Below are 26,847 nucleotides of genomic sequence, written 5' to 3' on the forward strand. Positions count from 1 at the left end.
AAACTATTCTAAAATGTTTTGATCAAAGCGAGATTTACAGAAAAAGTCAAGTGTTACCATGCTGAGAAAAGTTATTCTACTTGTCATGTTTTGTACAATAAAAGTACTGTACACCAGGTTACGTGAATGTGTGACCATTTTGTTCAAATTAAATACAAAATTGACTGTGCTGCCTGACTTGGTTATTTTTGTGTCATTGCAGGGACTAAGTGTCCTCTATATCAGTCGAACCAAAACATACTGAATTCTTGAATCAACACATATGGACAGTTTTTATAATAAACTCCAATGGCTCCATATTGTTAGGTACTTGAATCACATTGTTAGAGATGGGCCTTACTGTGGTTAACATTTTATATATGTCATGTTCAGCAAAGACTTAAAAACCTTTATGCTCTTCTGTACAATTTGTTTTTAGGGCAGTGAAAGGATCTCTGAAGTGGCTGATCACAAAACATGGCCCCGGATCAGGGCCCTGGATCAGGAGTCATCAAAAAAGCTAAGCGTCAGTATAGAGACAAAGTGGAGTCGCAATTCAATGGCTGAGACACGAGAGGTATGTGGCAGGGTCTACAGTCAATCACGGACTACAAAAGAAAAACCAGCCCCGTCGCGGACCACGATGTCTTGCTCCCAGACAAACTAAACAACTTCTTAGCATGCTTTGAAGATAATACAGTGCAACTGACATGGCCCGCTACCAAAACCTGCGGGCAATCCTTCACTGCAGCCAACGTGAGTAAAACATTTAAAACAACATCTCCACGCAGCTGATCCTCAACACTGGGTCCCCACAAGTGTGCTTTCTCAGCCCTCTCCTGTAACCCCTGTTCACCCACGACTGCGTGGCCATGCACACCTCCAACTCAATCATCAAGTTTGCAGACAACACTACAGTGGTAGGCTTTATTACCAACAACGACGAGACGGCCGACAGGGAGGAGGTCAGGGCCATCGGAGTGTGGTGTCAGGAAAATAACCTCGCACTCAATGTCAACAAAACAATGGAAATAATTGTGGACTTGAGGGAGCAGCCCCCTATCTACATTGACGGGACAGTAGTGGAGAGGGTGGAAAGTTAAGTTCCTCGACGTACACATCACAGACATTGAAATGGTCCACCCACACAGACAGCGTGGTGAAGAAGGCTGAAGAAATGTGTCTTGTCACCAAAAACACTCACAAACTTTTACAGATGCACAATCGAGAGCATCTTGTCAGGCTGTATCACTGCCTGGTTCCTGCAGCTGCTCCGCCCATAACCGGAAGGCTCCAAAGGGTAGTGAGGTCTGCACAACGCATCACCGGGTGCAAACTACCTGCCCTCCAGGACACCAACACCATCTGATGTCACAGGAAGGCCAAAAAGCTCATCAAGGACAACAACCACCCGAGCCACTGCCTGTTCACCCCACTACCATCCAGAAGGCGAGGTCAGTACAGGTGCATCAAAGCGGGGACCGAGAGACTGAAAAACAGCTCCTATCTCAAGGCCATCAGACTGTTAAACAGCCATCACTAACATTGAGCGGCTGCTGCCAACATACTGACTCAACTCCAGCTCACTTTAATAATGGAAAAATGTATCACTAGCCACTTTAAACAATGCCACTTTATATAATGTTTACATACCCTATATTACTCATCTCATATGTATATACTGTACTCTATACCATCTACTGCATCTTGCCTATGTCGTTCGGCCATCACTCATTCATATATTTTTATGTACATATTCGTATTCATTCCTTTACACTTGTGTGTATAAGGTAGTTGTTGGGAAATTGTTAGATTACTTGTTAGATATTACTGTATGGTCGGAACTAGAAGCACACATTTTGCTACATTTGCATTAACATCTGCTAAACAGGTGTAAGGGACAAATCAAATTTGATTTGAGCATGTCGTCCTGGAAACCTTGGGAGCCTTCAGAGAGAATATATAGATTGATTTTAATGTTTTTGTGAATGGATGCTTATTCTGTAACACTATTTGATGCGGTCTATCTGCCATATCTATGTGTTTGACCAAAACAGCGCTCACTTTTAGCCATGAGTGTGTATGTATTATGGTCGCTGTCCTTTCAGCACCACGAGCCTGTCACCTTTGATGTGTCACTATTTTTGTTGCTGTTGGTGATGGTGTGATAGTGGTGTTGGGCTACCGTAGGTTGTGTAAACAGTGTTTTCTGTCACATTATTTTCTGCTGTGTGTTACATTTCTATCTGCTGGTTCTGTCTCTGTGTAAGCGCAGCCCGAAACTTGGCCAGGGCTGTCTGATTCATTCATAATGTCACCAAAATGCATTGCTCTTCCTTTGCTATAACTTGAATGGTCCGACTACAGGAGATACAATGTAGGCTATTGGAAGATTTTTGGTCCCTCTGAAGGCTTAGGTCCTACAGTAACAATTTGCTAGAAATAGACCCTCCTGTTCCTATGATACGAACAAACAATCACCACAGTATCCATGATGAACAGAGCAGGTCACCCTGGGCTTCAGACTTCACACAGAGTGGTGGGAGACCCCCCTGATGGGAGTCTTTCAGCAAGTCTGTCTTCTCCTTCAGGGTCTCGTCTAATGCCTGGTGACTGGGTTCATAAAAAGCCTGGGCCTGGATCTAGCCTTCCTCAGTTACCTCAGGGTTACCCCACCAATACAGGTGGGTCAGGATGGGTGTTCACCATGAGAGGTACCTAGCCTATAACACAGAACACAATCCCAACAACACCCAAACAATGGCAAGAGGGAGCTAAAAGACTAACCACCTTAGTCTGGTGGCTCCTGTTTCTACCTCCTCTGGTTAGGACGGACGCAGACAAGCCATACACCTGCGCCATGTGTGGGAAGCCCTTTTCCAAGGTGAACTGTGACAAAGCACCAGACCATTCACATCAAGTAGAGGCCCTTCAAATGTAAGCTGTGTTACAAGAGCTTCTCCTTTTTGAGTTACCTTATCAGACATAGGAGTGTCCACAACAGGGAGAAATTGTGACTTGAGATCTATGCAGGGGAACGATTCTTTAGCTGATTATTTTATCATCCTCTGAAGTGTCCTGGGATAAGAGTTTTTTCAAATGTATTTCTAAGTCCCTCAGTTGAGCATCTAGGTATGCGGTATTCTCACATGACACAGACTTGTTTTTTGGTTCCTGGGTCTGGAAGACCTCTCAGCTGAGGAGTTGCATGGAGTATTGTCACAAACCGTTCCACCCGCTCAGGCCCCAGAGCCTAAGAAGGGAGCTTTGGAGCTTTGAAGGACAGAATAATTGGGAGTATTGTAAATTTAATATTTTGAGTTGTGTGGATTAAGTTTGTTTACACCACGTATGAATTTACTATTTACATTGTTTTTTTAAATCCCATCCAGTTGTTGGTGTCAATACACCTTTTTGGGATGTAATCCACCATTAAAACCACAGAAGAAGAAGTTAAGATGGATGACGAGGAGGAAACCTGACAACTGTGGCAAGTTTTGGGAGCATGGAGAGGCCTGATATAGATTGGTCAAAGGAACAGAAGGTGGGTATTGAACAAAGGCCATCAGTGTGTCTGCTGCAAGCAATTCAGCGGATGATGGCGCGGCATGAGCGTGGTAAACGGACAGACGTGGTTATGGACCGCAAGGAATAAGTAGAAGAGGGAAGTGCAATGGGAAGATGTGTGTTGAAGAAGAGTAGTGCCAAGTACAAACCGTATTCTGCTGTCTGACGGCTCAGGAATTTTACCTGATGAGAGTGAGGATAAATTACCTGCGGTGGCAGGTGTGGTGAAGACCTCCGAGTCCAAGCCTCGCCCCGATGGTCATGTAAAGGATGGTTCTGTCCCAGTGGGAGTGACATTTTTGGAGAAAGTGGATCCCTGCCTTTTGGCTGACCCAGGCTGGGTAAAAATAAGTTGGGAACTGTTAAATTGGTGATGGTAGTCGAAATGGACTTGTGATGGTTTTCTGTGTTCTGTCTGTGTTTCTTTGTGTTACGTGCCAAGGGACAAGACATGTGACTTGCCTTTGAAAGGAGTGATTACTGGGGTCCTTTGTCCTTTTCGAGTTATGAAGCAGTCTTTTCCTGATAGAGCTTTTGCGCCGAACCCACTAAGGTGTTTCAGATGCCACGCCTTATGGTCTTGTTGCAGCAGTGTTTAGGGGTTGAGATTAAAAAATGTGTAAAGTGTGCAGGAGGGCAAGGGACAAAGGAATACGTAGTGTAGGTTGTAAAGTGGGGGTGCCCATGTTGCTGGGGATCAGAAGTGCCCGGTGCAAGAGACAGGTTGAGGTTGCCAGGGAGAGCAGAGGATGATGGGTCAAGGGCCTTGGCCAATACAGAGTGATACGAATTTGTGCTTCAGTATGGTTGGCTTCCTAGCATTCATTGCCATGGTTATCAACTGTACCGCAGAAATGGAACATAAATCACAGAATATATGTTGTGGTGGCAGCTGCTAAGTACTTGGGTTTACCAGGTTTTACTGGAGAAGAGTTACAAGGTCTGTTGAACAAGAGAGTCCCATTCTCCCAAACCCTTAAAGTAGTGGAATAGTGAGGTGGTTTTTATTTGTTTTATGAAATAGTGGTATATAGGTGTAGGGTTAGTTGGTGTCTTTTCCCCCGATTTTATCTTTGTATCACAAAATGTAACGTGAACGATCACACGGTAGGTGGCGGCATGCAAAAACACCATGATACCAAAGAAGTAGAAAACGGAAGTGAACAGTAATTTGGCATTTTTTCCAATTTCCACGTTAGCGTTTTTGTTGTTATTTAGACGTTTATTAACATCATAGAACTCAAAATATGACTATTTTAACTGCACAGCATCACATAATTATCGCAGGTGGTCTTTAATTCGCGCTGGAAACACGACTTGGTTGATAGCAAGCGTTACGTAGCTCTAGCTGCTAACAATGGCTAACTGTATGATTTTTCACACTCAAATAGCCTCCATCATGGAGGTTCTAGCGAATGCAGCCGTGGCGGAGATCTGTAAACTCGTAGACGACGACTATAAAGTGTTTCGTTTGGAAATGTCTCAAAGCCAGAAAGAAAACAAGGGGTTGCGGAGGAAACTACAACTATTGGAACTGAAGGTGGTACGGGAGCGCGCAGAGAGGACAATACGAGAGCGCGTCCCCGCCAGCCGTCCCAGTAGTGTCAAGATCCTCGACCGATACAGAGGAATGGCAAGAGGTACATTTTCCAGAAGGCAGTCTGAGACTTGTCGCCGTTCATTTAATAGCTCCGTTACCTTCTGCAGATGTGTTAACAAAAATTGGGTCTTGGTCCGTTTTTGGATAGCAAGCACTTGTGCAAAGACACTATCATATTCTAACCAGATTATTGATTTACTTAATTTCCTATTATTTACTAAATTAAAATAATGTGATGCATGGAACATAATCAATATGTGTTACCTTACATCCTTGCCAACTGTAGAGTGCCAATATTGTAAAATATACATTGAGCATTGACAGTACCTAACAGTACCTAACTTAACTACCACTTTTCCACTAATCACTCTCTTAGTTGAAGAACATCTCACTGTAGGCCACAACAGCTTTGTGAAGCCAGCGGGACACAATGCGTGGAGAGATGACCAACCCATAGCTATAGATGAGGGGACTGGAACCTCAACCCAACATGTTATTGTGATAGAGGTTAGTGTAATAGTGTAACATTCAAAATGAAAGTACATCAAATATGGCTAATTTATTTCAAAAAGGCTCCCCTTAGCCATTCATTTGCTTACATGGTCATCCTTATTTATCTGACATATGGGAGCTCGTGTGACTTCCTGACAACATTGTTATTAACTTCCCTGATTGTTATCCAATTAAACTCATGTACCGATAATAACCTAATCTCTTCTTTTGTCAGTCTGCAGAGGCTGCAGGTCCTGGAGGATCGTCTCTGGTCAAGCAGGAGAGGACTGAAGGAGACGACCCACAACACAGCAGAGACATCCAGACTGAAGCAGCGGCTGGAGTGGCACCCCCTGTAGCTACGGACGACCTTGCCACCACGCCTCGGCCCAGGACCCGACGTAGCATTACGGAGGTCAGTGGAACACCGAAGGCTGTCCTCAAGTCAGAGACAGACACCGAGACTTTAACTGTATCACGAAGGCTCTTACACACAGGATCAGACCCAGAGAGACTGGGCTGTCCTCCTGCTCCCGGCTCAGAGTATTTTCTTTATGGTAGCCCGAGGACGGTTCATACCCATCAGAACTCAGTTGCAACGTTAGAGACTGTCAATTATCCGTCTTGTTCTTACACTACAGAGATGGACCCTGGCAAAATGACCTTGGGTTTAGAGACACAGACTGATCTGTCTAGAGGGGACTGGAACCAGTACAGTAGTAGGCTATACTCTGAAGGGTGCCTAGATAAGAAAGAGGAGGTTATTGCCGTAGATGAGGTGACTGTGAAAGTGGAGGGCGATGTTCCTCGGATATGGAATGAGACTCACTTAGGAGAAGGACATTCACAAGGCAGAGATTTCTTAGATTACAGGGAAAGCTTAGAGACAAATCCAGATGTCACAACCCACTCCCCTTTACACACACTCAGGGATCACGAACCAGTGTCCACGTCTATGGGGCCTTCTGATCAGGTATTGAACTCAAAGGTACAAAAGGCCCAGGCTCAGGGAGGGGGACCAACATCAGGTGGTAGTAAAGTGAAACGCTTCCTCTGCATGTTCTGTAACAAAGGCTTCAGCTGCCTACAGAAGGTTGAGATCCACCAGAGGGTCCACACAGGGGAGAAACCCTTCAGCTGTACCCAGTGTCACATGCGATTCGCTGAGGCTGGCAACTTGAAGCGGCATCAGAGGGTCCACACAGGGGAGAAACCCTACAGCTGCCCCCAGTGTCACATGCGTTTCGCTCAGTCTGGAAACCTGAAGATGCACCTGAAGGTCCACACGGGAGAGAGGCCATTCGCCTGTACACACTGCAGGAAGAGGTTCTCAGAAAGGAGCTACCTCAGGATACACCAGCAGAAAAATCATCATTCCACTATAACATAGAAAGTAAACATTCCTCTCAATCGCTTTTGACATTTAGACAAACCCTGCATTAAAAACAAAGATTAATTTTCATTGGTTGTTAGTAGAAAAGATCCACAGATGCATTTGGAATAATGAGTAACAGATTTCAGTGTTGAATATTCCTGGATAAAATTTTGCATCCAGATATTCTGTGATTTATAAGGCGTAAAAAAGTATGTTGCATATTTTGTTTGTACTGTGTAGGCTATATGATGTTCACAAATGCTTATTTCATTACTTTCATTCGACTACTGAATTTTTGCCAAGACCCTTTTAATGAGAAAATGTATGCAGTTTATGCAGATTTTTAGTTTGTGTAGTTTTCATATGGTGTATTTAAAACTAGTTCATGTTTAATAAACACAAAATTGAACTTTTCATTGACTCTTTAATATACATCACATCTGATCTCACGCTTTATAACCAATATAGACCTAATAAATATAACTACACATACACACTAACAAACACCTACTGTACATGTCAAAATAGTTAGTCAGGTTTGTCTGATGTGTCAGCTAGGATAAGTCAAGCCACATCTTTACCCACAACATATTTATGTCCACCATGATGTGTTTAACGACAATGAAGTAATTTTGTAACTACAGTATAGGACTCTAATGTATTGGGGATGGGTAAACACTATGTTGAAAGTGTGTTTATTATCTGTGTGTACGTACCTGAAGGAGTGTATGTCTGTATCACCTGTCTCTTCCAGGAGGAGGAGGGTCCAGAGGTGCTGCTGGTGAAGGAGGAGGGTCTGGGGAACACTGAGGGGACCATGGTCATGGAGGACAACCAGACTACACCATGGTCATGGAGGACAACCTGACTACACCTCCTGAATGGTATTCAGACAGTAGTTCAGTGGGCTCACCTCAGTGAGACTGTGTGTGGTCCTGTGCTGCTCAGCTGGTTCCTCTGTGGGTTCAGGAGGAGGTGTAGTCTGGTTGTCCTCCATGACCATGGTCCCCTCAGTGTAAGTTGCTGTAGGCTATATGTATTTCTCCCTTAACTTGCTCCCCCATCTTTAGTCCACTCAGTAGATCAATGCTCTCTTGTCCGTCTTCTATTGTCTCCTCTTTGACCAGCAACAGATCAGACTTCCCTTCCTCCATGGCTACTGACTGTAAGAGATACAGAGTGAGAGGATGTTGGATCACAAAATCTGATATGAGAACCCTGCTATGGAGCATCTTCTGATTGGGCAATGAGGGATCGCTATGAGTACTATACACCATTTAATTGTTTGATAATTCTAAGGCATTGCCCACACTTAAGACAAAATTAATCCAAGACCTGGGCTCATATCCACACAGAGTCTCAAGTCCCCACCTGTCTACATGGTCTTATTTATTGTTATCTGAAAGGGAAAACTAATCCTAGATCAGCACTCCTACTTTGGAGAGACTTTGTGGACACGGGCCCTGACAAGAGAGCATTGATCTACTGAGTGGACTAAAGATGGGGGAGCAAGTTAAGGGAGAAATACATATAGCCTACAGCAACTTATGTTTGCTTACAAAAACACAATGTATGGACTTCAGCAGTTAATTTACAAAAAAAACATGTAGTTTTCTCTGCAATGCTTTTAAAGTCTAAAGTCTCCCTGCAGGTGGATGGCTGGAGGCTAACAGAGGAGACTGGGTGGCCATCTTGGATTCCCAAACCCAGACCGGTGCAGCCAAGGGCCCATGGGACAACATCAATGAGCAGGCCTGGACCAGAGATAAATTAGTGAAGGTCAGTGGATGGGACAGCATCCTCAACTCTGGCCTGGGGAAGAACACTTAACCACAACCAGAAACAGACAGTGGAACACAAAACAACAACCAAATTTAGTCTCCATGACAAGAGAATGGATGAGACCAGTGCGAGGTGTAGATTTGGTCTGCGGGGACGGGGAGGCCAGGTTCGTATGCAGCAGGAACGAACAGAGAAAGACTCGGCTAGCGATGCTCCGTCCTGATCCTATAGTTGTGATTCGGAGAGACTGATGACGTCTCATGTTAACCCCCAACATGTGCTGCCTTCAGCCTGCCTTCTTTAGGATCTATCAACTGGAACATGAACCCTGCGACAACACAGACACTCCCTGGCCTTCATCCTCCACAGTCTCCTGTTAAACCAGACCTCAGACAATGCCAGTGCCTTAACAGTAAATGGCTACACAAGCCCATTGACAAATGACAGTAGTAGTAACGCTATCAGTATATCTGGTGGCAAAGAGTAGCTCTTCCCGGGTTCATTCTGTGGGAAAGCCTTCAGTTTCCCCAAACAGGTGGAGATCCACCAGAGGATGCACACGGAGGAGAAACCGTTCGGCTGCCACCTGTGCTGGGCCAGTTTCTCCCACTCGTCCAAGCTGAAGAGGCACCAGAGGGTCCACACAGGGGAGAAACCCTACAACTGCCCCCAGTGTGAGAAGAGGTTCTCTCACAAGCACCAACTGAAGATGCACACGGGAGAGAGGCCGTTCGCCTGTACACACTGTGGGAAGAGGTTCTCAGAAAGGAGCTATCTCAGGATACATCAGCAGAAAATGGACATGGCCCATGTATAGAGTATAGTGACATGTAACATAGTGCTAGTTAGTTTGTTTGTAATTAATTATGTTGGTTTTGAATGTTTAGGGAACTGAGAAAATAATGAGTATGATGAGGCAGAGTAGATGATATGGCGATGGTTGGTGTGATGGTATCTGTAAAAATGCTTCACTGATGAAGAGTGAACTAATTACCTTTAGGTTGATGCTGGTGTTTTATGAAGAAGGCAGAGGTCGGCTGTTTGGGAGCCGACGCACCACAGGAAAGAGGCAGCTGCTTCTTTTCCTACCCTAACTTCACGAGACGCCCCGTTGTCTTTCTCATGGTTTCTCCGAAGAGGCCCTTTTCAGAGATGGGTGCATCGAGCAAAGGGGTCTTTTCTGTCTCCTGGATGGAGGTCATGGAGAGCCAGAGGTGGGTCTGCATCATGACCAATGCAGCCATCACTTGGCCAGCGCAGACTGCCAACACTTGAGTGATGTGGAGAGCAGAGATGTTGAAACGTGCCACCTCTGCAATGCCAGCCTCTATTGTGGATCATCATTCTCCCAAGTCATCCTATAATAATGTGACCACCTATGCTCCAAGCAGGCCCAGTTATTCCAGCTTAATGGACACTCTGCCTACTTTCTGAGCTGCTAATTGTTGCTCACCTAGAACCCATAACACTTCAATAGCCCAAGGGTGAGGGATTCGACTGGGAGCCACCCAGGTCTTCGAAAGCCAAGTCAACAAACAGGTCACTGACCATCTCGAATCCCACCGTACCTTCTCCGCTGTGCAATCTGGTTTCCAAGCCGGTCACAGGTGCACCTCAGCCACGCTCAAGGTACTAAACGATATCATAACCACCATCAATAAAAGACAGTACTGTGCAGCCGTCTTCATTGACCTTGCCACGGCTTTCGACTCTGTCAATCACCATATTCTTATCGGCAGACTCAGCCTCTGTTTTTCTGATGACTGCCTTGCCTGGTTCACCAACTACTTTGCAGACAGAGTTCAGTGTGTCAAATCGGAGGGCATGCTGTCCGGTCCTCTGGCAGTCTCTATGGGGGTGCCACAGGGTTCAATTCTCGGGCCGACTCTTTTCTCTGTATATATCAATGATGTTGCTCTTGCTGCGGGCGATTCCCTGATCCACCTCTACGCAGACGACACCATTCTGTATACTTCCGGCCCGTCCTTGGACACTGTGCTATCTAACCTCCAAACGAGCTTCAATGCCATACAACACTCCGTCGGTGGCCTCCAACTGCTCTTAAACGCTAGTAAAACTAAATGCATGCTTTTCAACCGTTCGCTGCCTACACTCGCACGCCCGACTAGCATCACCACCCTGGATGGTTCCGACCTAGAATATGTGGACATCTATAAGTACCTAGGTGTCTGGCAAGACTGTAAACTCTCCTTCCAGACTCATATCAAACATCTCCAATCGAAAATCAAATCTAGAGTCGGCTTTCTATTCCGCAACAAAGCCTCCTTCACTCACGCCGCCAAACTTACCCTAGTAAAACTGACTATCCTACAGATCCTCAACTTCGCCGATGTCATCTACAAAATAGCTTCCAACACTCTACTCAGCAAACTGGATGCAGTTTATCACAGTGCCATCCGTTTTGTTACTAAAGCACCTTATACCACCCACCACTGCGACCTGTATGCTCTAGTTGGCTGGCCCTCGCTACATATTCGTCGCCAGACCCACTGGCTCCAGGCCATCTACAAGTCAATGCTAGGTAAAGTTCCGCCTTATCTCAGTTCACTGGTCATGATGGCAACACCCACCCGTAGCACGCGCTCCAGCAGGTGTATCTCACTGATCATCCCTAAAGCCAACACCTCATTTGGCCGCATTTCGTTCCAGTTCTCTGCTGCCTGTGACTGGAACGAATTGCAAAAATCGCTGAAGTTGGAGACTTTTATCTCCCTCACCGATCGCTGCAGCTGTACATAGTCTATCGGTAAATAGCCCACCCAATTTTACCTACGTCTTCCCCATACTGTTTATATTTATCTACTTTTCTGCTCTTTTGCACACCAATATCTCTACCCGTACATGACCATCTGATCATTTAGCACTCCAGTGTTAATCTGCAATATTGTAATTATTTGCCTACCTCCTCATGCCTTTTGCACACAATGTATATAGACTCTTTTTTTCTACTGTGTTATTGACTTGTTAATTGTTTACTCCATGTGTAACTCTGTTGTTGTTGTCTGTTCACACTGCTATGCTTTATCTTGGCCAGGTTGCAGGTGCAAATGAGAACTTGTTCTCAACTAGCCTACCTGGTTAAATAAAGGTGAAATAAAAATAAAAATAGTCCTGAAGAGAGAAATCCAGAGAGGAGTTTTACTAAGGTTGGATTTCTTGCGTTTATAGCCATGGTGATCAACTGCACTGATGGAGCAGAAATAATAGAAGATAGACGTGATAGTTGCAGCAGCAGAGAAATATTAGGGTGAGAGATTTTAGAGCAGAACATCTACAGGGAGTTTTGAGAGGAGAAGTTCCATCTTCCCAGGACTGATGTAGGATCTCTTGGGGCCAAAGTAGTGGGATGGGTGGTGGTTTTCGGGGATAGTGTATAGGTACAGGGGTTGGTCCATTACTATTTAACTTTTTTTGTGACCAAAATGCGCAATCCGCATTCCCGACCTGTGAAAGGCAGCAATGGGCAACACATCGTCTTGTCTGCCGGAAATCACACAAAGAAGTAGTAAACGGAAGTGAATCGTGCCCAGGAACAGTTTCGATGTTAACGTTTTGTTGTTATTTAGACGTTTATTAACACCCTGGAACTGAAAATATCACACACTTACCCCAGGGTAGTGTTTAATTCGCGTTGAAGACAGGACTTGGTTGATAGATGTTATCTAGGTAATGCTAACTATCTAGCCGCTAAGAATGGCTAACTGTAACGTAATGGTTTTTCACACTCAAATAGCCTCCGTTATGGAGGTTCTAGCGAATGCAGCCGTGGCAGAGATCTGTAAACTCGTAGACGACGACTATGCAGTGTTTCGTTTGGAAATAACTCAAAGCCAGAAAGAAAACAGGGTATTGCGGAGGAAACTACAGCTACTGGAACTGAAGGTGGCACGGGAGCGCGTCCTCGGCAGTCGTCCCAGTAGTGTCAAGATCCTCGACCGATACAGAGGAATGGCAAGAGGTACATTTAGCAGAAGGCCCGTTCCCTTCTGCGCATGTGTTAAGCAGAGTTGGGTCTTGGTCAGTTTTTGGATTGTATTTTTTTAGGGTGGATCAGCTTAATATTGCGTATAGAATGTTGCTTCCAATGTCTGCATCATTTCCAATCCCCCATATTGTTTTGGGAAATATATATATCCATACACGCATGCATATACATACACATATATACATATACATACCTATATAGACATACATACTTTTTAAAAGAATATACCTTTATTATTATTCCCGCAAACCCTTCCGCCGATCCCCCAATTGGAGTAAACTAATAAACACTTCTGCTAATTCAATAACTGATTACTTCACAATCTTGCACAAAGACACAATATCAAATCAAATCAAATTGTATTTGTCACATACACATGGTTAGCAGATGTTAATGCGAGTGTAGTAGCGAAATGCTTGTCCTTCTAGTTCCGACAATGCAGTAATAACCAACAAGTAATCCAGCTAATAATTCCAAAACTACTATCTTATAGACACAAGTGTAAGGGGATAAAGAATATGTACATAAAGATATATGAGTGAGTGATGGTACAGAGCGGCATAGGCAAGATGCAGTAGATGGTATTGAGTGCAGTATATACATATGAGATGAGTATGTAAACAAAGTGGCATAGTTAAAGTGGCTAGTGATACATGTATTACATAAAGATGCAGTAGATGATATAGAGTACAGTATATACATATACATATGAGATGAATAATGTAGGGTATGTAAACATATTAGGTAGCATTGTTTAAAGTGGCTAGTGATATATTTTACATAATTTCCCATCAATTCCCATTATTAAAGTGGCTGGAGTTGAGTCAGTGTGTTGGCAGCAGCCACTCAATGTTAGTGTTGGCTGTTTAACAGTCTGATGGCCTTGAGATAGAAGCTGTTTTTCAGTATCCCGGTCCCAGATTTGATGCACCTGTACTGACCTCGCCTTCTGGATGATAGCGGGGTGAACAGGCAGTGGCTTGGGGGGTTGTTGTCCTTGATGATCTTTATGGCCTTCCTGTGACATCGGGTGGTGTAGGTGTCCTGGAGGCCAGATAGTTTGCCCCCGGTGATGCGTTGTGCAGACCTCACTACCCTCTGGAGAGCCTTACGGTTGTGGGCGGAGCAGTTGCCGTACCAGGCGGTGATACAGCCCGACAGGATGCTCTCGATTGTGCATCTGTAGAAGTTTGTGAGTGCTTTTGGTGACAAGTCAAATTTCTTCAGCCTCCTGAGGTTGAAGAGGCGCTGCTGTGCCGCCTTCACGATGCTGTCTGTGTGGGTGGACCAATTCAGTTTGTCTGTGATGTGTACGCCGAGGAACTTAAAACTTACTACCCTCTCCACTACTGTTCCATCAATGTGGATAGGGGGGTGTTCCCTCTGCTGTTTCCTGAAGTCCACAATCATCTCCTTAGTTTTGTTGACGTTGAGTGTGAGGTTATTTTCCTGACACCACACTCCGAGGGCCCTCACCTCCTCCCTGTAGGCTGTCTCGTCATTGTTGGTAATCAAGCCTACCACTGTTGTGTCGTCCGCAAACTTGATGATTGAGTTGGAGGCGTGCGTGGCCACGCAATCGTGGGTGAACAGGGAGTACAGGAGAGGGCTCAGAACGCACCCTTGTGGGACCCCAGTGTTGAGGATCAGCGGGGTGGAAATGTTGTTGCCTACCCTCACCACCTGGGGGCGGCCCGTCAGGAAGTCCAGTACCCAGTTGCACAGGGCGGGGTCATATTCTTGACTTAGTGCATTTCCGATCACTTACTCATTAAAAACAATCTGATGAATGGAACATAATCAGTCGATCTATGAATAGTTTTGTGACTTGTTACCTTACATGTGACGTGTTAACTTATATACTTGCCAACCGTGTCAAATACTTTACAATATAGTGTTGAGCATTTGACAACACAGTACCTAAACCTAAGCACCTATTTTCCCCCAACCACTCTCTCAGGTGAAGGACATCTCACTGGAGGCCACAGGAGCTTTGTGAAGCCAGTGAGAGACAATACATGGAGACATGACCAACCAGTCATTGTTGATGAGGGGAGTGGAACCTCAACCCAGCACGTTATGGTGATAGAGGTTAGTGTCATAGTGTAACATATAAATTACAGTACATCTAAGGTGGCCCGTTTTATTTCAGGAAGTCTCCCCTCAGCTATTTATTTGCTTACTTGTACATCCTCATGTACAGTGGGGCAAAAAAGTATTTAGTCAGCCACCAATTGTGCAAGTTCTCCCACTTAAAAAGATGAGAGGCCTGTAATTTTCATCATAGGTACACTTCAACTATGACAGACGAAATGAGGAAAAAAAATCCAATGAATGAATTTATTTGCAAATTATGGTGGAAAATAAGTATTTGGTTAATAACAAAAGTTTATCTCAATACTTTGTTATATACCCTTTGTTGGCAATGACAGAGGTCAAACGTTTTCTGTAAGTCTTCACAAGGTTTTCACACACTGTTGCTGGTATTTTGGCCCATTCCTCCATGCAGATCCTCTCTAGAGCAGTGATGGTTTGGGGCTGTTGCTGGGCAACATGGACTTTCAACTCCCTCCAAAGATTTTCTATGGGGTTGAGATCTGGAGACTGGCTAGGCCACTCCAGGGCCTTGAAATGCTTCTTACGAAGCCACTCCTTTGTTGCCCGGGTGGTGTGTTTGGGATCATTGTCATGCTGAAAGACCCAGCCACGTTTCATCTTCAATGCCCTTGCTGATGAAAGGAGGTTTTCACTCAAAATCTCACGATACATGGCCCCATTCATTCTTTCCTTTACACGGATCAGTCGTCCTGGTCCCTTTGCAGAAAAACAGCCCCAAAGCATGATGTTTCCACCCCCATGCTTCACAGTAGGTATGGTGTTCTTTGGATGCAACTCAGCATTCTTTGTCCTCCAAACACGACGAGTTGAGTTTTTACCAAAAAGTTATATTTTGGTTTCATCTGACCATATGACATTCTTCCAATCTTCTTCTGGATCATCCAAATGCTCTCTAGCAAACTTCAGACGGGCCTGGACATGTACTGGCTTAAGCAGGGGGACACGTCTGGCACTGCAGGATTTGAGTCTCTGGCGGCGTAGTGTGTTACTGATGGTAGGCTTTGTTACTTTGGTCCCAGCTCTCTGCAGGTCATTCACTAGGTCCCCCCGTGTGGTTCTGGGATTTTTTCTCACCGTTCTTGTGATCATTTTGACCCCACGGGGTGAGATCTTGCGTGGAGCCCAGATCGAGGGAGATTATCAGTGTCCTAATAATTGCTCCCAAAGTTGATTTCTTCAAACCAAGCTGCTTACCTATTGCAGATTCAGTCTTCCCATCCTGGTGCAGGTCTACAATTTTGTTTCTGGTGTCCTTTGACAGCTCTTTGGTCTTGGCCATAGTGGAGTTTGGAGTGTGACTGTTTGAGGTTGTGGACAGGTGTCTTTTATACTGATAACTAGTTCAAACAGGTGCCATTAATACAGGTAACGAGTGAAGGACAGAGGACTCTCTTAAAGAAGAAGTTACAGGTCTGTGAGAGCCAGAAATCTTGCTTGTTTGTAGGTGACCAAATACTTATTTTCCACCATAATTTGCAAATAAATTCATTAAAAATCCTACAATGTGATTTTCTGGTGGTTTTTTCTGTCATAGTTGAAGTGTACCTATGATGAAAATTACAGGCCTCATCTTTTTAAGTGGGAGAACTTGCACAATTGGTGGCTGACTAAATAATGTTTTGCCCCACTGTATCTGCCATAGTGGAACTTGTTAGACTTCCCAACAACATTGTTGTCCATTTCAACTCTTGTGCCGGTAATAACCTCATCTCTTCTTGTGTCAGTCTACAGATGCAGAGGCTGCAGGTCTTGGGGTGAAGCAGGAGAGGTCTGAAGGAGAGGACCCACGGCACAGCAGAGACATCCAGACTGGAGCAGCTGGAGCGCACCCTGTAGCCACAGAAGACCCCACCACCACCCCAGCACTGCCCAAGACCAGACACAGCATCACGGAGGTCAGTGGAACGCCGAACGCCATCCTCAAGACAGAGACTATACCGGGGCTGAGGCAACCGGGCTATCCTCCTGCTCCTCGCTCAGAGTATTTACTTTATAGTAACCCGAGCCCGAGGACGGTTCTGTCCCATCGGGATTTAGGTGACTCGTTACTGACTGGCAATGATCCGTCCTGTTCATACGCAACGGAGACAGAGATGATACCTGGTGTCATGGCTGTGGGTTTAGATGCACAGACTAATCCAATGAGAGGAGACTGGAACCAGTACAGTAGTAGTGTATACTCTGAAGGGTGCCTAGATAAGAAAGGGGAGGGTCTGGTTGTAGATGAGGTGAAAGTGGAGGGTGAAGTTCCTCTGACATGGAATGCAGAGTCTAATTTAGGAGAAGGACACTCGCAGGTCAACACCAGTGACTTCTGGGATTACAGGGAAAGCTTAGAGACAAATACAAACTTCAGAACCCACTCCCTTTACACACTCTTAGGGATCGCGACTCTGTGTCCATGACTATGGCACCTTCTGATTCACACGCCCATGTCCTTTTCGATCAGGTATCGAACTCAAACGACAGTGCTAGATCCCAGTCTCGAAGAGGGAGAGCCACATCAGGCAATAGTAAAGAGAAACGGTTCCTCTGCATGTTCTGTAACAAAGGCTTCAGCAGCCCCCAGAAGGTTGAGATTCACCAGAGGGTCCACACAGGGGAGAAACCCTACAGCTGTACCCAGTGTCAAATGCGCTTCGCCCAGGCTTGCAACCTGAAGAGGCACCAGAGGGTCCACAAAAAGAGAGAAATTCTACAGCTGCCCCCAGTGTGAGAAGAGGTTCTCCCACCAGCACCATCTGAATATGCACCTGAATGTCAACACGGGAGAGAGGTTGTAACGCATGTACATAGGGCTGTTACTGTGTCCTTATTAACGCCACACTGGCGGATTGCAGTCAAATTCCACATGACCATTGAGTCACGGTAGCTAGGCTACTCCAAAACTGTGCTCTGTAATTGAATGGTGCTGATGAGTGTTAGTAAGTTATCAAACTTGCTTATGGCTGTCAAGTTGCTAATGGCCTGGCACTCAGCGCTCTAGTGTCCCTCTAATCACTTTGACATAAAAGCTATCAAAAATCGCATCAAAGATTTAGCAGATTATTCAAATTAAACCATGGAGTTCACAATAGCAGCAAAAAAACGTGTTGCATTCTGAAAACGCAGGTGTATTGACCATGACATTCAATTTCAAGTTCCACATTTTTATATTTAAATAGACTGCTTTTATCTGAAATGTTTCATCCATTTTATTACGCTAATTAAATTAGCATAATAAAGGGGTTAACTAGTTAACTGGTTAGGACAGCTCATGAGGACTCCTAAGTATTTGTTGAGTATGTGGGATTTTATTACAAAAGAGGCTTCATGCATAGCTTTTATTTTTACCCATAAGAGTAGGAGTATATGTTTTTGATACATAAAGGGGCGTCAAAATTCAGGATCAAATAGCTAAATTATTCATAGTATGACCATCTTAAAACAATTCCATATGTCAGCATTGAACCCTCCCCCAACAACAGTATAGACTTACAGGGGTTAACTGTTACATTAACCAGCAGCATATTGTATTAGCATTCTAGCTAATGCATTTGGAGTTTCCTTTTCATCAGATGGTAAATTAGCCCAAATCCACATTTCATATATTTGATCAATAAGATGTCCCTACTGTTGGTGTGTCCAATTGTGAGTGCATCTGTCATTTCAAGGGAAGATTGTGGTTACACTAATGAAGAATTAAATCAAATAAATTTGATTCAGAGTGAATTAATGATGCGTGCCAAGAGCTGGTCATTTATCCAACACACCTATTATTGCATTCGTATTTCATCACCACTGTCCATTTCAAGCATATTAATTAAGGCTATACTATTGTTCAGATAATATAATAATTGTATGTGATTTATAATGACATAAGATAAAGAGAACTACATTTTAACATAGCATCCTCTTGAACTGACCTGTATATTCCTGCATTCTAGACACGATGACTGAGTGGACCCATGTATTAAATGCCAGTTTGTTTAGTTAGAAAAAGCAGGTGAAATCTATGTAAATGCATATTTTTGCATCCAGACATAAAACGACTGTTACATGTTGTGTTTGTAGTGTGTAGGCTATACGATGTTCAGAAATGCCTTTTTCATTACTTCCATTCAACTACTTAATTTTGTTCCCCAAGACACTTTTAATGAGAATAGCAATTGAATAAAAATATAAATGCAACGTGCAACAATTTCAAAATTTTTACAGAGTTACAGTTAATATTGTCAATTTAAATAAATAAATGAGGCGATAAAGTATGGATTTCACATGACTGGGAATACAGATATGCATCAGATACCTTAAAAAAAAAGGTTAGCTGCGTGGATCAGAACCCGCCAGTATCGGGTGTGACCACCATTTGCCTCATGCAGCGCGAAACATCTCCTTCGCAGAGTTGATCAGGCTGTTGATTGTGGCCTGTGGACCCACTCCTCTTCAATGGCTGTGCGAAGTCGCTGGGTATTGGCGGGAATTGGAATACGCTGTCGTACACGTCGATCCAGAGCATCCCAAACATATATGCCCAATGGGTGACACATCTGGTGAGTATCCTGGCCATGGAAGAACTGGGACATTTTCAGCTTCCAGGAATCGTGTACAGATCCTTGCGGCATGAAACATGAGGTGATGGCGGTGGATGAATGGCATGACAATGGGCCTCAGGATCTCGTCACAGTATCTTTGTGCATTCAAATTGCCATTGATAAAATGCAATTGTGTTTGTTGTCTGTAGCTTTGCCTGCCCATACCATAACCTCACCGCCACCAGGGGGCACTCTGTTCATAACGTTGACCTCAGCAACGTCTGCCATCTGCCCATTACAGTTGAAACCGGGATTCATCCGTGAAGCGTGCCAGTGGCCATCGAAGGTGAGCATTTGCCCACTGAAGTTGGTTACAACGTCGAACTGCAGTCAAGACCCTGGTGAGGATGACGAGCACGCAGATGAGCTTCACTGACACAGTATGTGCAGAAATTCTTTGGTTGTGCAAACCCAAATTTTCATTGGCTGGATGATGCCGACGGTGAATAAACCAGATTTGGAGGTCCTGGGCACGTGGTCTGCGGTTGTGAGGACAGTTGGACGAACTGCCAAATTCTCTAAAGCAATGTTGGCTGCGGCTTGGATGGTAGAGAAAGGAACATTCTAGTCTCTGGCAACAGCTCTGGTGAACATTCCTGCAGTCAGCATGCCAATTGTATGGTCCTACAAAACGTGCAGCCTCTGTGGCATTGTGTTGTGTGACAACTGCACATTTTAGTATCCTTTTGTCACCAGCACAAGGTGAACTTATGTAATGATCATGCTGTTTAATCAGCTTCTTGAAATGCCACACCTGTCAGGTGGATGGATTATCTTGTCAAAGGAGAAATGCTCACTAACAGGGATGTAAACACATTTGTGCTCAAAATTTGAGGGAAATAAGCTTTTGTGCATATAGAACATTTATGTGATGCTTAATTTCAGCTCATGACAGAGGACCAACACTTTATATATTGCTTTTATATTTTTGTACAGTGTAGTTCATCATGCAGATTTTTAGTTGAGACTTACACTGCATGACCAAAGGTATGTGGACACCTGCTCGTCAAACATCTCATTCCACAATCATGGGCATTAATATGGAGTTGGTCTTCCCTTTGCAGCTATAACAGCTTCCACTATTCTGAGAAGGCTTTCCACTAGATGTTTGAACATTGCTGCGGGGACTTGCTTCCATTCAGCCACGAGCAATAGTGAGGTCGTGCACCAATTTTGGGCGATTAGGCCTGGCTTGCAGTCGGCATTCCAATTCATCCCACAGGTGTTCAATGGGGTTGAGGTCAGGGCTCTGAGCAGGCCAGTCAAGTTCTTCCACACCGATTTCAACAAACCATTTCTGTATGGGCCTTGCTTTGTGCACTGGGGCATTGTCATGCTGAAACAGGAAAGGGCCCTATCCAAACAATTGCCACAAAAGGTGGAAGCACAAAATTGTCTAGAATGTCATTGAATGCTGTAGCGTTAATATTTCCCTTCACTGGACCAAGGGGCCTAGGCCAAACCATTATTCCTCCTCCACCAAACTTTACAGTTGCCACTATACATTGGTGCAGGTAGTGTTCTCCTGGCATCCACCAAACCCAAATTCGTCCATCGGACTGCCAGATGGTGAAGCGTGATTCATCACTCCAGAGAACATGGTTCCGCTGCTCCAGATTCCAATGGTGGCGAGCTTTACACCACTCCAGCCGACACTTGGCATTGCCAATGGTGATCTTAGGCTTGTGTGCGGCTACTGGGCCATGGAAACCAACCATTGAAGTTCCCCAAAAACACAGTGGCCTCCATCATTCTTTCATAGATAAAGTTTGGAACCACCAAGACTCTCCCTAGAGCTGGCCTCCCGGCCAAACTGAGCAATCAGGGAAGAAGGGCCTTGGTCAGGGAGGTGACCAAGAACCCAGTGGTCACTCTAAAAGAGCTCCAGAGTCCTTCTGTGGAGATGAGATTCTTTCAGAAGGACAACCATCTCTGCCAATCAGACCTTTATGGTAGAGTGGCCAGACGGAAGCCGCTCCTCAGTAAAACAGGCACATGACAGCCCGCTTGGAGTTTGCCAAAAGGCACCTAAGGACTCTCAGACCATGAGAAACAAGATTCTCTGGTCTGATGAAACCAAGATTTAACTCTTTGGCCTGAATGCCAAGCGTCACGTCTGGAGGAAACCTGGCACCATCCCAACGGTGAAGCATGGTGGTAGCACCATCATGCTGTGGGGATGTTTTTCAGCGGCAGGGACTGGGAGACTAGTCAGGATCGAGGGAAAGATGAACGGAGCAAAGTACAAATAGATCCTTGATGAAAACCTGTTCCAGAGCTCTCAGGGCCTCAGACTGGGGCGAAGGTTAACCATCCAACAGGACAACAACCCTAAGCACACAGCCAAGATAATGCAGGAGTGGCTTCGGGACAAGTCTCTGAATGTCCTTGAGTGGCCCAGCCAGAGCCCGGACAAACATCTCTAGAGAGACCTAAAAATAGCTGTGCAGCGACACTCTCCATCCAACCTGACAGAGCTTGAGAGGATCTGCAAAAAAGAATGGGACAAACTCCCCAAATACAGGTGTGCCAAGCTTGTAGCGTCATACCCAAGAAGACTCAAGGCTGTAATCGCTGCCAAAGGTGCTTGTACTGAGTAAAGACTCTGAATACTTACTGTATGTAAATGTGATATTTCCGTAAAAAAACATCTTTGTACTGCGTGTATGTATATATAAACTCAACAAAAAAAGAAACGTCCCTTTTTCAGGACCCTGTAAAAATCCAAATAACTTCACATATCTTCATTACAAAGGGTTTAAACACTGTTTCCCATGCTTGTTCAATGAACCATAAACAATTAATGAACACCTGGGACCTGTTGGATTGGAGTGTGAGGGATAAGGCCATTCCCACCAGAAATGTCCGGGAGCATGCAAGTGCCTTGGTGGAAGAGTGGGGTAACATCTCACAGCAAGAACGGGCAAATCTGGTTCAGTCCATGAGGAGGAGATGCACTGCAGTACTGTCAAGAGAATTATGTTCTCAATGTTCATTCATAACCCAATTCAATTATACTACTCAGTCTGCAACCTAGAATTTGTAAGATACAGGTCAAATGAAACAGACGGAGGCCCAGCTAAAATAGTCAAAAAGGTTTATTCACGGGAACGTTCTAAAGTCAAGAATACAAAGACATCTATTTTATAGCTGACAACATACTTCAACAAAAACAGTAGATATCCTACGCACATACATACAAACAGAAGGTATCCTACGCACATACTGTCTCACTACCCAGCCGACAGAGATTAGGGAGACCTTGACCTTGAGACGTACTCCCCGTTCTCTCCCAAATCTCTAGTCAGGTCGGCGCCGGATTTTGCTCAGACAGTCTGTTTAAAATACCATAAAGACATAAACATTAGCTATATTGTTTTACCCTCATTCTGACTAGAACCACACATTTATTGATTATCATTTTATACATTCTAATCAATTCCATACAATTATATGTTTCAGGGTGGAATATTCTAATCATTCAATTAACAGATAAATCCAACTAACAAGTACTTAATGCAGCTGGTGGCCACACCAGATATTGACTGTTACTTTTGATTTTGTTGAATCTTATGTTCATACAAATATTTACCCATTTTAAGTTTGCTGAAAATAAACACAGTTGACAGTGAGAGGATGTTTCTTTTTTTGCTGAGTTTATATAATTATAAACAATTTTTTACTGACAAATAAAATCAATCAATCATGTCCACCATGATGGCTTTAACAACGATTAAGTCAATCAGTAACTACAGTATAGGAATCAAATGTAGTGGGGATGGGTAAACACTGAGGGAGTGTATGTCTGTGTGATCTGTATCACCTGTCTCTTCCAAGAGGAGGAGGGTCCAGAGTTGCTGCTGGTGAAGGAGGAGGGTGTGGGTAACCCTGAGGGGGCCATTGTCATGGAGGACAACCAGTCTACACCTCCCCCTGAACCCACAGAGGAACCAGCTGAGCAGCACAGGACCACACACAGTCTCACTGAGGTGAGCCCAATGTAAACTACTGTGGTATTAGGGCCTGTATCCACAAAGCCTCTCTGAGTAGGAGTGCTGATCTTGGATTAGTTTTGCATTTTAGATCATAATGAATAAGACTATATAGACAGGTGAGGACCTGATCCTCGATCAGCACTTTTACTCTGAGACTCTTCGTGGATACGGGTGCAGGTCTTGATATATTTTGTCTTAAGTGTGGGACCATGCTTTTAAATGATCAAACCATTAGAGTGTCAAGTGTCAATCAGATCAACTAACATGTTTGCATAGTACTCATAGCAATCCCTCATTATCCAATCAGAATGTTCTCCATAGCAGGGTGCTCATATCAGATTTCTTGATCTAACATCATCTTACTCTATATCTCTTACAGTCAGTAGACATGGAGGATGGAAAGCCTGATCTGCTGCTGGTCAAAGGAGACAATAGAAGACAGACCAGAGAGCATTGATCTGCTGAGTGGACTAAAGATGGGGGAGCAAGGTAAGGGAGAAATACATATAGCCTACATACAGTAATAGATCTTCAATGGGAGTAGTGATGGCTGTTGTTTTGTCTTCATTCATAAAATGAAATCAATACAACTTGTGTTTACATACAAAAACACACATTATAATGTATGAACTTCACCAGGTAATTGACTGAAACAACTCCATATGTAGAGTTTTCTCTACCATGTTTGTAAAGTCTATTTTGTAACCTCTTCCTGCAGGTGGTTGGCTAGAGGCTAATAGAGGAGACTGGGCGACCATCTTGGATTCCCAGACTCAGACGGATGCAGCCAAGGGCCCAGGGGACAACATCACTGAGCAGGTCACAACCAGAGGCGACTTGGTGGAGGTCAGTGGATGGGAAAGTGTCCTCAACGCTGGGCTGGGGGGGCTCCAGAGTGGCGCAGGCTGTGTTGCAGCCGGCCGAGACAGGGAGACCCATTTGGCCCAGCGTATTTTCGGTTAGGGTGTGGCCGGCCGTATTGTCCTTGTCCCATCGCTCTCTAGCGACTCCTGTGGCGGGCCGGGCGCATGGACGATGACACAGTCGCCAGCTGTACGGTGTTTCCTCCGACACATTGGTGTGGCTAGTTTCCGGGTTAAGCGGGCATTGTGTCGAGAAGTGCGGCTTGGTTGGGTTGTCTTTCGGAGGACGCACGGCTCTCGACCTTCGTCTCCCCCGAGTCCGTACGGGACTTGCAGCGATGAGACAAGACTGTAACTACCAATTGGATACCACGAAATTGGGGAGAAAATGGGGTAAAACTACAAAAAATATATAATATATTGTTAGGTACTTGAATCACAGTGTTATGGATGAGCTTGACTGTGGTAAACATTTTATAATATCATGTCATGTTTCTGTGTGTACAGCAAATAGTTTGTTTTATTTTAATATATATAAACTTTTAAATGCTCTTCTGTTCAATTTGTTTTTACAGTCTGCAGGACCTGCTGATATCTGGTTTTGCTGGTAGGAGAGACTGGATCTCTGAGGTGACAGGTCACCAAACCTTGCCCCAGATCAGGACACTGGATCAAGAGCCGTCATGGTTCCTTCTTGAGTCGGAACCAGGACCCAACCCCGAGGGACAGAGACTCCACCACCACACAGAAGACAACCAGTGGACAGGTGGACTGAACAACCTCAGTCCTGGTGGTCATCAGAGAGACAGAGGCTCCAATCAGGGATCCAGTCTGCAGCCCAGACCCTTCTCTTCACAGTCTCAGTGCAGGGATGAAGCAGGGCCTGGGGCTGATAGAGATAGACCCTCCTGTTCCTATGATACAAACACCACAGTATCCATGATGAACAGAGCAGGTCACCCTGGGCTTTAGCCTTCACAGAGAGTGGTGGGAGATCCATCTGGTGGTAGTCTATCAACAAGTCTGTCTTCTCCTTCAGGGTCTCGTCTAAAGCCTGGTGACTGGGTTCATAGACAGCCTGGACCTGGGTCTAGCTTACCTGGTCATGGTTACCCCACGAATACAGACCAGGTCAGGATGGGCATTCATCACAAGAGGTACCTAACCTATAACAATCCCAACAACACCCAAACAATGGCTAGAGATAAAGGATGGATCTCAAAGACTCACCACCTGAGGCTGGTGGGTCCTGCTTCTAACTCATCTGGTGTCATTGGGTCACAACATGAGTGGCCGAGTGTTAGGACGGACGCCGACAAGTCCTACTCCTTTCCCACGTGTGGGAAGTGCTTCACTAGGGCAAACTATTTGAAGGAGCATCAGACATTTCACACCAAGGAGAGACCCTTCAAGTGCAAACTGTTACAAGAGCTTCTCTTTCCTGACTAACCTTACCAGACATAAGAGTGTCCACAACGGGAAGAATTCATAGCAGTGTGGCTTGAGATGTACACAGGGGATTTCTGGGAACCATTCTTTAGAATGGTTATATTCTGGTTGTATTGTTTATATTATAGTTATCGTGTGAAGTGTCTTGGGATAAGAGGGTAATGAACCACATACCCCTCATTAACCCTTTGGTAACTTGTCATTTGAAACAGGCTTGTGGAAATACCTGTTTTCAGAGAGACAGTAAACCTAGGCTAAAACAAGGACAGTTTAATATTTACCTTACTGGAGGTGATGTAGATGGAATAAAGTCATTGTATTATTTTCTACTCTATTCTTACTATTAGAGGTCGACTGATTATGATTTTTCAACGCTGATACCGATACCAATTATTGGAGGACCAAAAAAGCCGATGCCGATTAATCGGACGATTTTAAAAAATAAAAATATATATATTTCTTTTTAATGAATGTTTTTTATTTGTAATAATGACAATTACAACAATAGTGAATTAACACTTATTTTAACATAATATAATACATCTAAATCAATTTTGCCTCAAATAAAATTAAACATGTTCAATTTGGTTTAAATAATGCAAAAACAAAGTGTTGGAGAAGAAAGTAAAAGTGCAATATGTGCCATGTAAGAAAGCTAACGTTTAATTTCCTTGCTCAGAACATGAGAACATATGAAAGCTGGTGGTTCCTTTTAACATGAGTCTTCAATCTTCCCAGGTAACAAGTTTTAGGTTGTAGTTATAGGAATTATAGGACAATTTCTCTCTATACGATTTGTATTTCATATACCTTTGACTATTGAATGTTTTTATAGGCACTTTAGTATTGCCAGTGTAACAGTATAGCTTCCGTCCCTCTCCTCGCCCCTACCTGGGCTCAAACCAGGAACACAACGACAACAGCCACCATCGAAGCAGCGTTACCCATCGCTCCACAAAAGCCGCGGCCCTTGCAGAGCAAGGGGAACAACCACTCCAAGTCTCAGAGCGAGTGACATTTGAAAAGCTAATAGCGCGCACCCCGCTA

At 44.5% G+C, this 26,847-nt stretch overlaps 1 protein-coding gene across 6 annotated transcripts; it reads left to right on the plus strand.

Moving 5' to 3' along the window:
• The first annotated feature begins 1,802 nt into the window (after positions 1–1,802).
• On the plus strand, positions 1,803–26,487 carry LOC124012421 (zinc finger protein 583-like). Of its 6 annotated transcripts, XM_046326012.1 has the most exons (7): positions 12,314–12,774; positions 14,762–14,892; positions 16,644–16,814; positions 23,333–23,482; positions 23,868–23,977; positions 24,207–24,334; positions 24,927–26,487. In XM_046326012.1, the coding sequence occupies exons 1-5, from the start codon at positions 12,510–12,512 to the stop codon at positions 23,943–23,945; spliced, it is 795 nt and encodes a 264-aa protein (XP_046181968.1). In that variant the 5' UTR covers positions 12,314–12,509; the 3' UTR covers positions 23,946–23,977; positions 24,207–24,334; positions 24,927–26,487. The 6 variants fall into 6 exon arrangements, with proteins under 6 accessions (XP_046181965.1, XP_046181967.1, XP_046181969.1 ...); XM_046326009.1 differs by lacking the exons at positions 12,314–12,774; positions 14,762–14,892; positions 16,644–16,814; ... (2 more) ...; positions 24,207–24,334; positions 24,927–26,487 and adding exons at positions 1,803–3,523; positions 5,035–5,186; positions 5,523–5,653; positions 5,874–7,634; XM_046326011.1 differs by lacking the exons at positions 23,333–23,482; positions 23,868–23,977; positions 24,207–24,334; positions 24,927–26,487 and adding an exon at positions 3,537–4,951 and having other exon boundaries at positions 12,564–12,774; positions 16,644–19,093.
• The last annotated feature ends 360 nt before the right edge of the window (positions 26,488–26,847 follow it).

Source organism: Oncorhynchus gorbuscha, linkage group LG24, assembly GCF_021184085.1.
Source record: "Oncorhynchus gorbuscha isolate QuinsamMale2020 ecotype Even-year linkage group LG24, OgorEven_v1.0, whole genome shotgun sequence".
NCBI classification, from domain to species: Eukaryota; Metazoa; Chordata; class Actinopteri; order Salmoniformes; family Salmonidae; genus Oncorhynchus; species Oncorhynchus gorbuscha.

What these genes read in the sequence shown, in the direction of transcription:
- LOC124012421 (XM_046326008.1), top strand. Translation starts at nt 4,904, where the DNA reads ATGGCTAACTGTATGATTTTTCACACTCAAATAGCCTCCATCATGGAG. An exon ending in ATACAGAGGAATGGCAAGAG is followed by an intron (nt 5,187 to 5,522) that starts GTACATTTTCCA and finishes TCACTCTCTTAG; the next exon opens with TTGAAGAACATCTCACTGTA. An exon ending in AACATGTTATTGTGATAGAG is followed by an intron (nt 5,654 to 5,873) that starts GTTAGTGTAATA and finishes TTCTTTTGTCAG; the next exon opens with TCTGCAGAGGCTGCAGGTCC.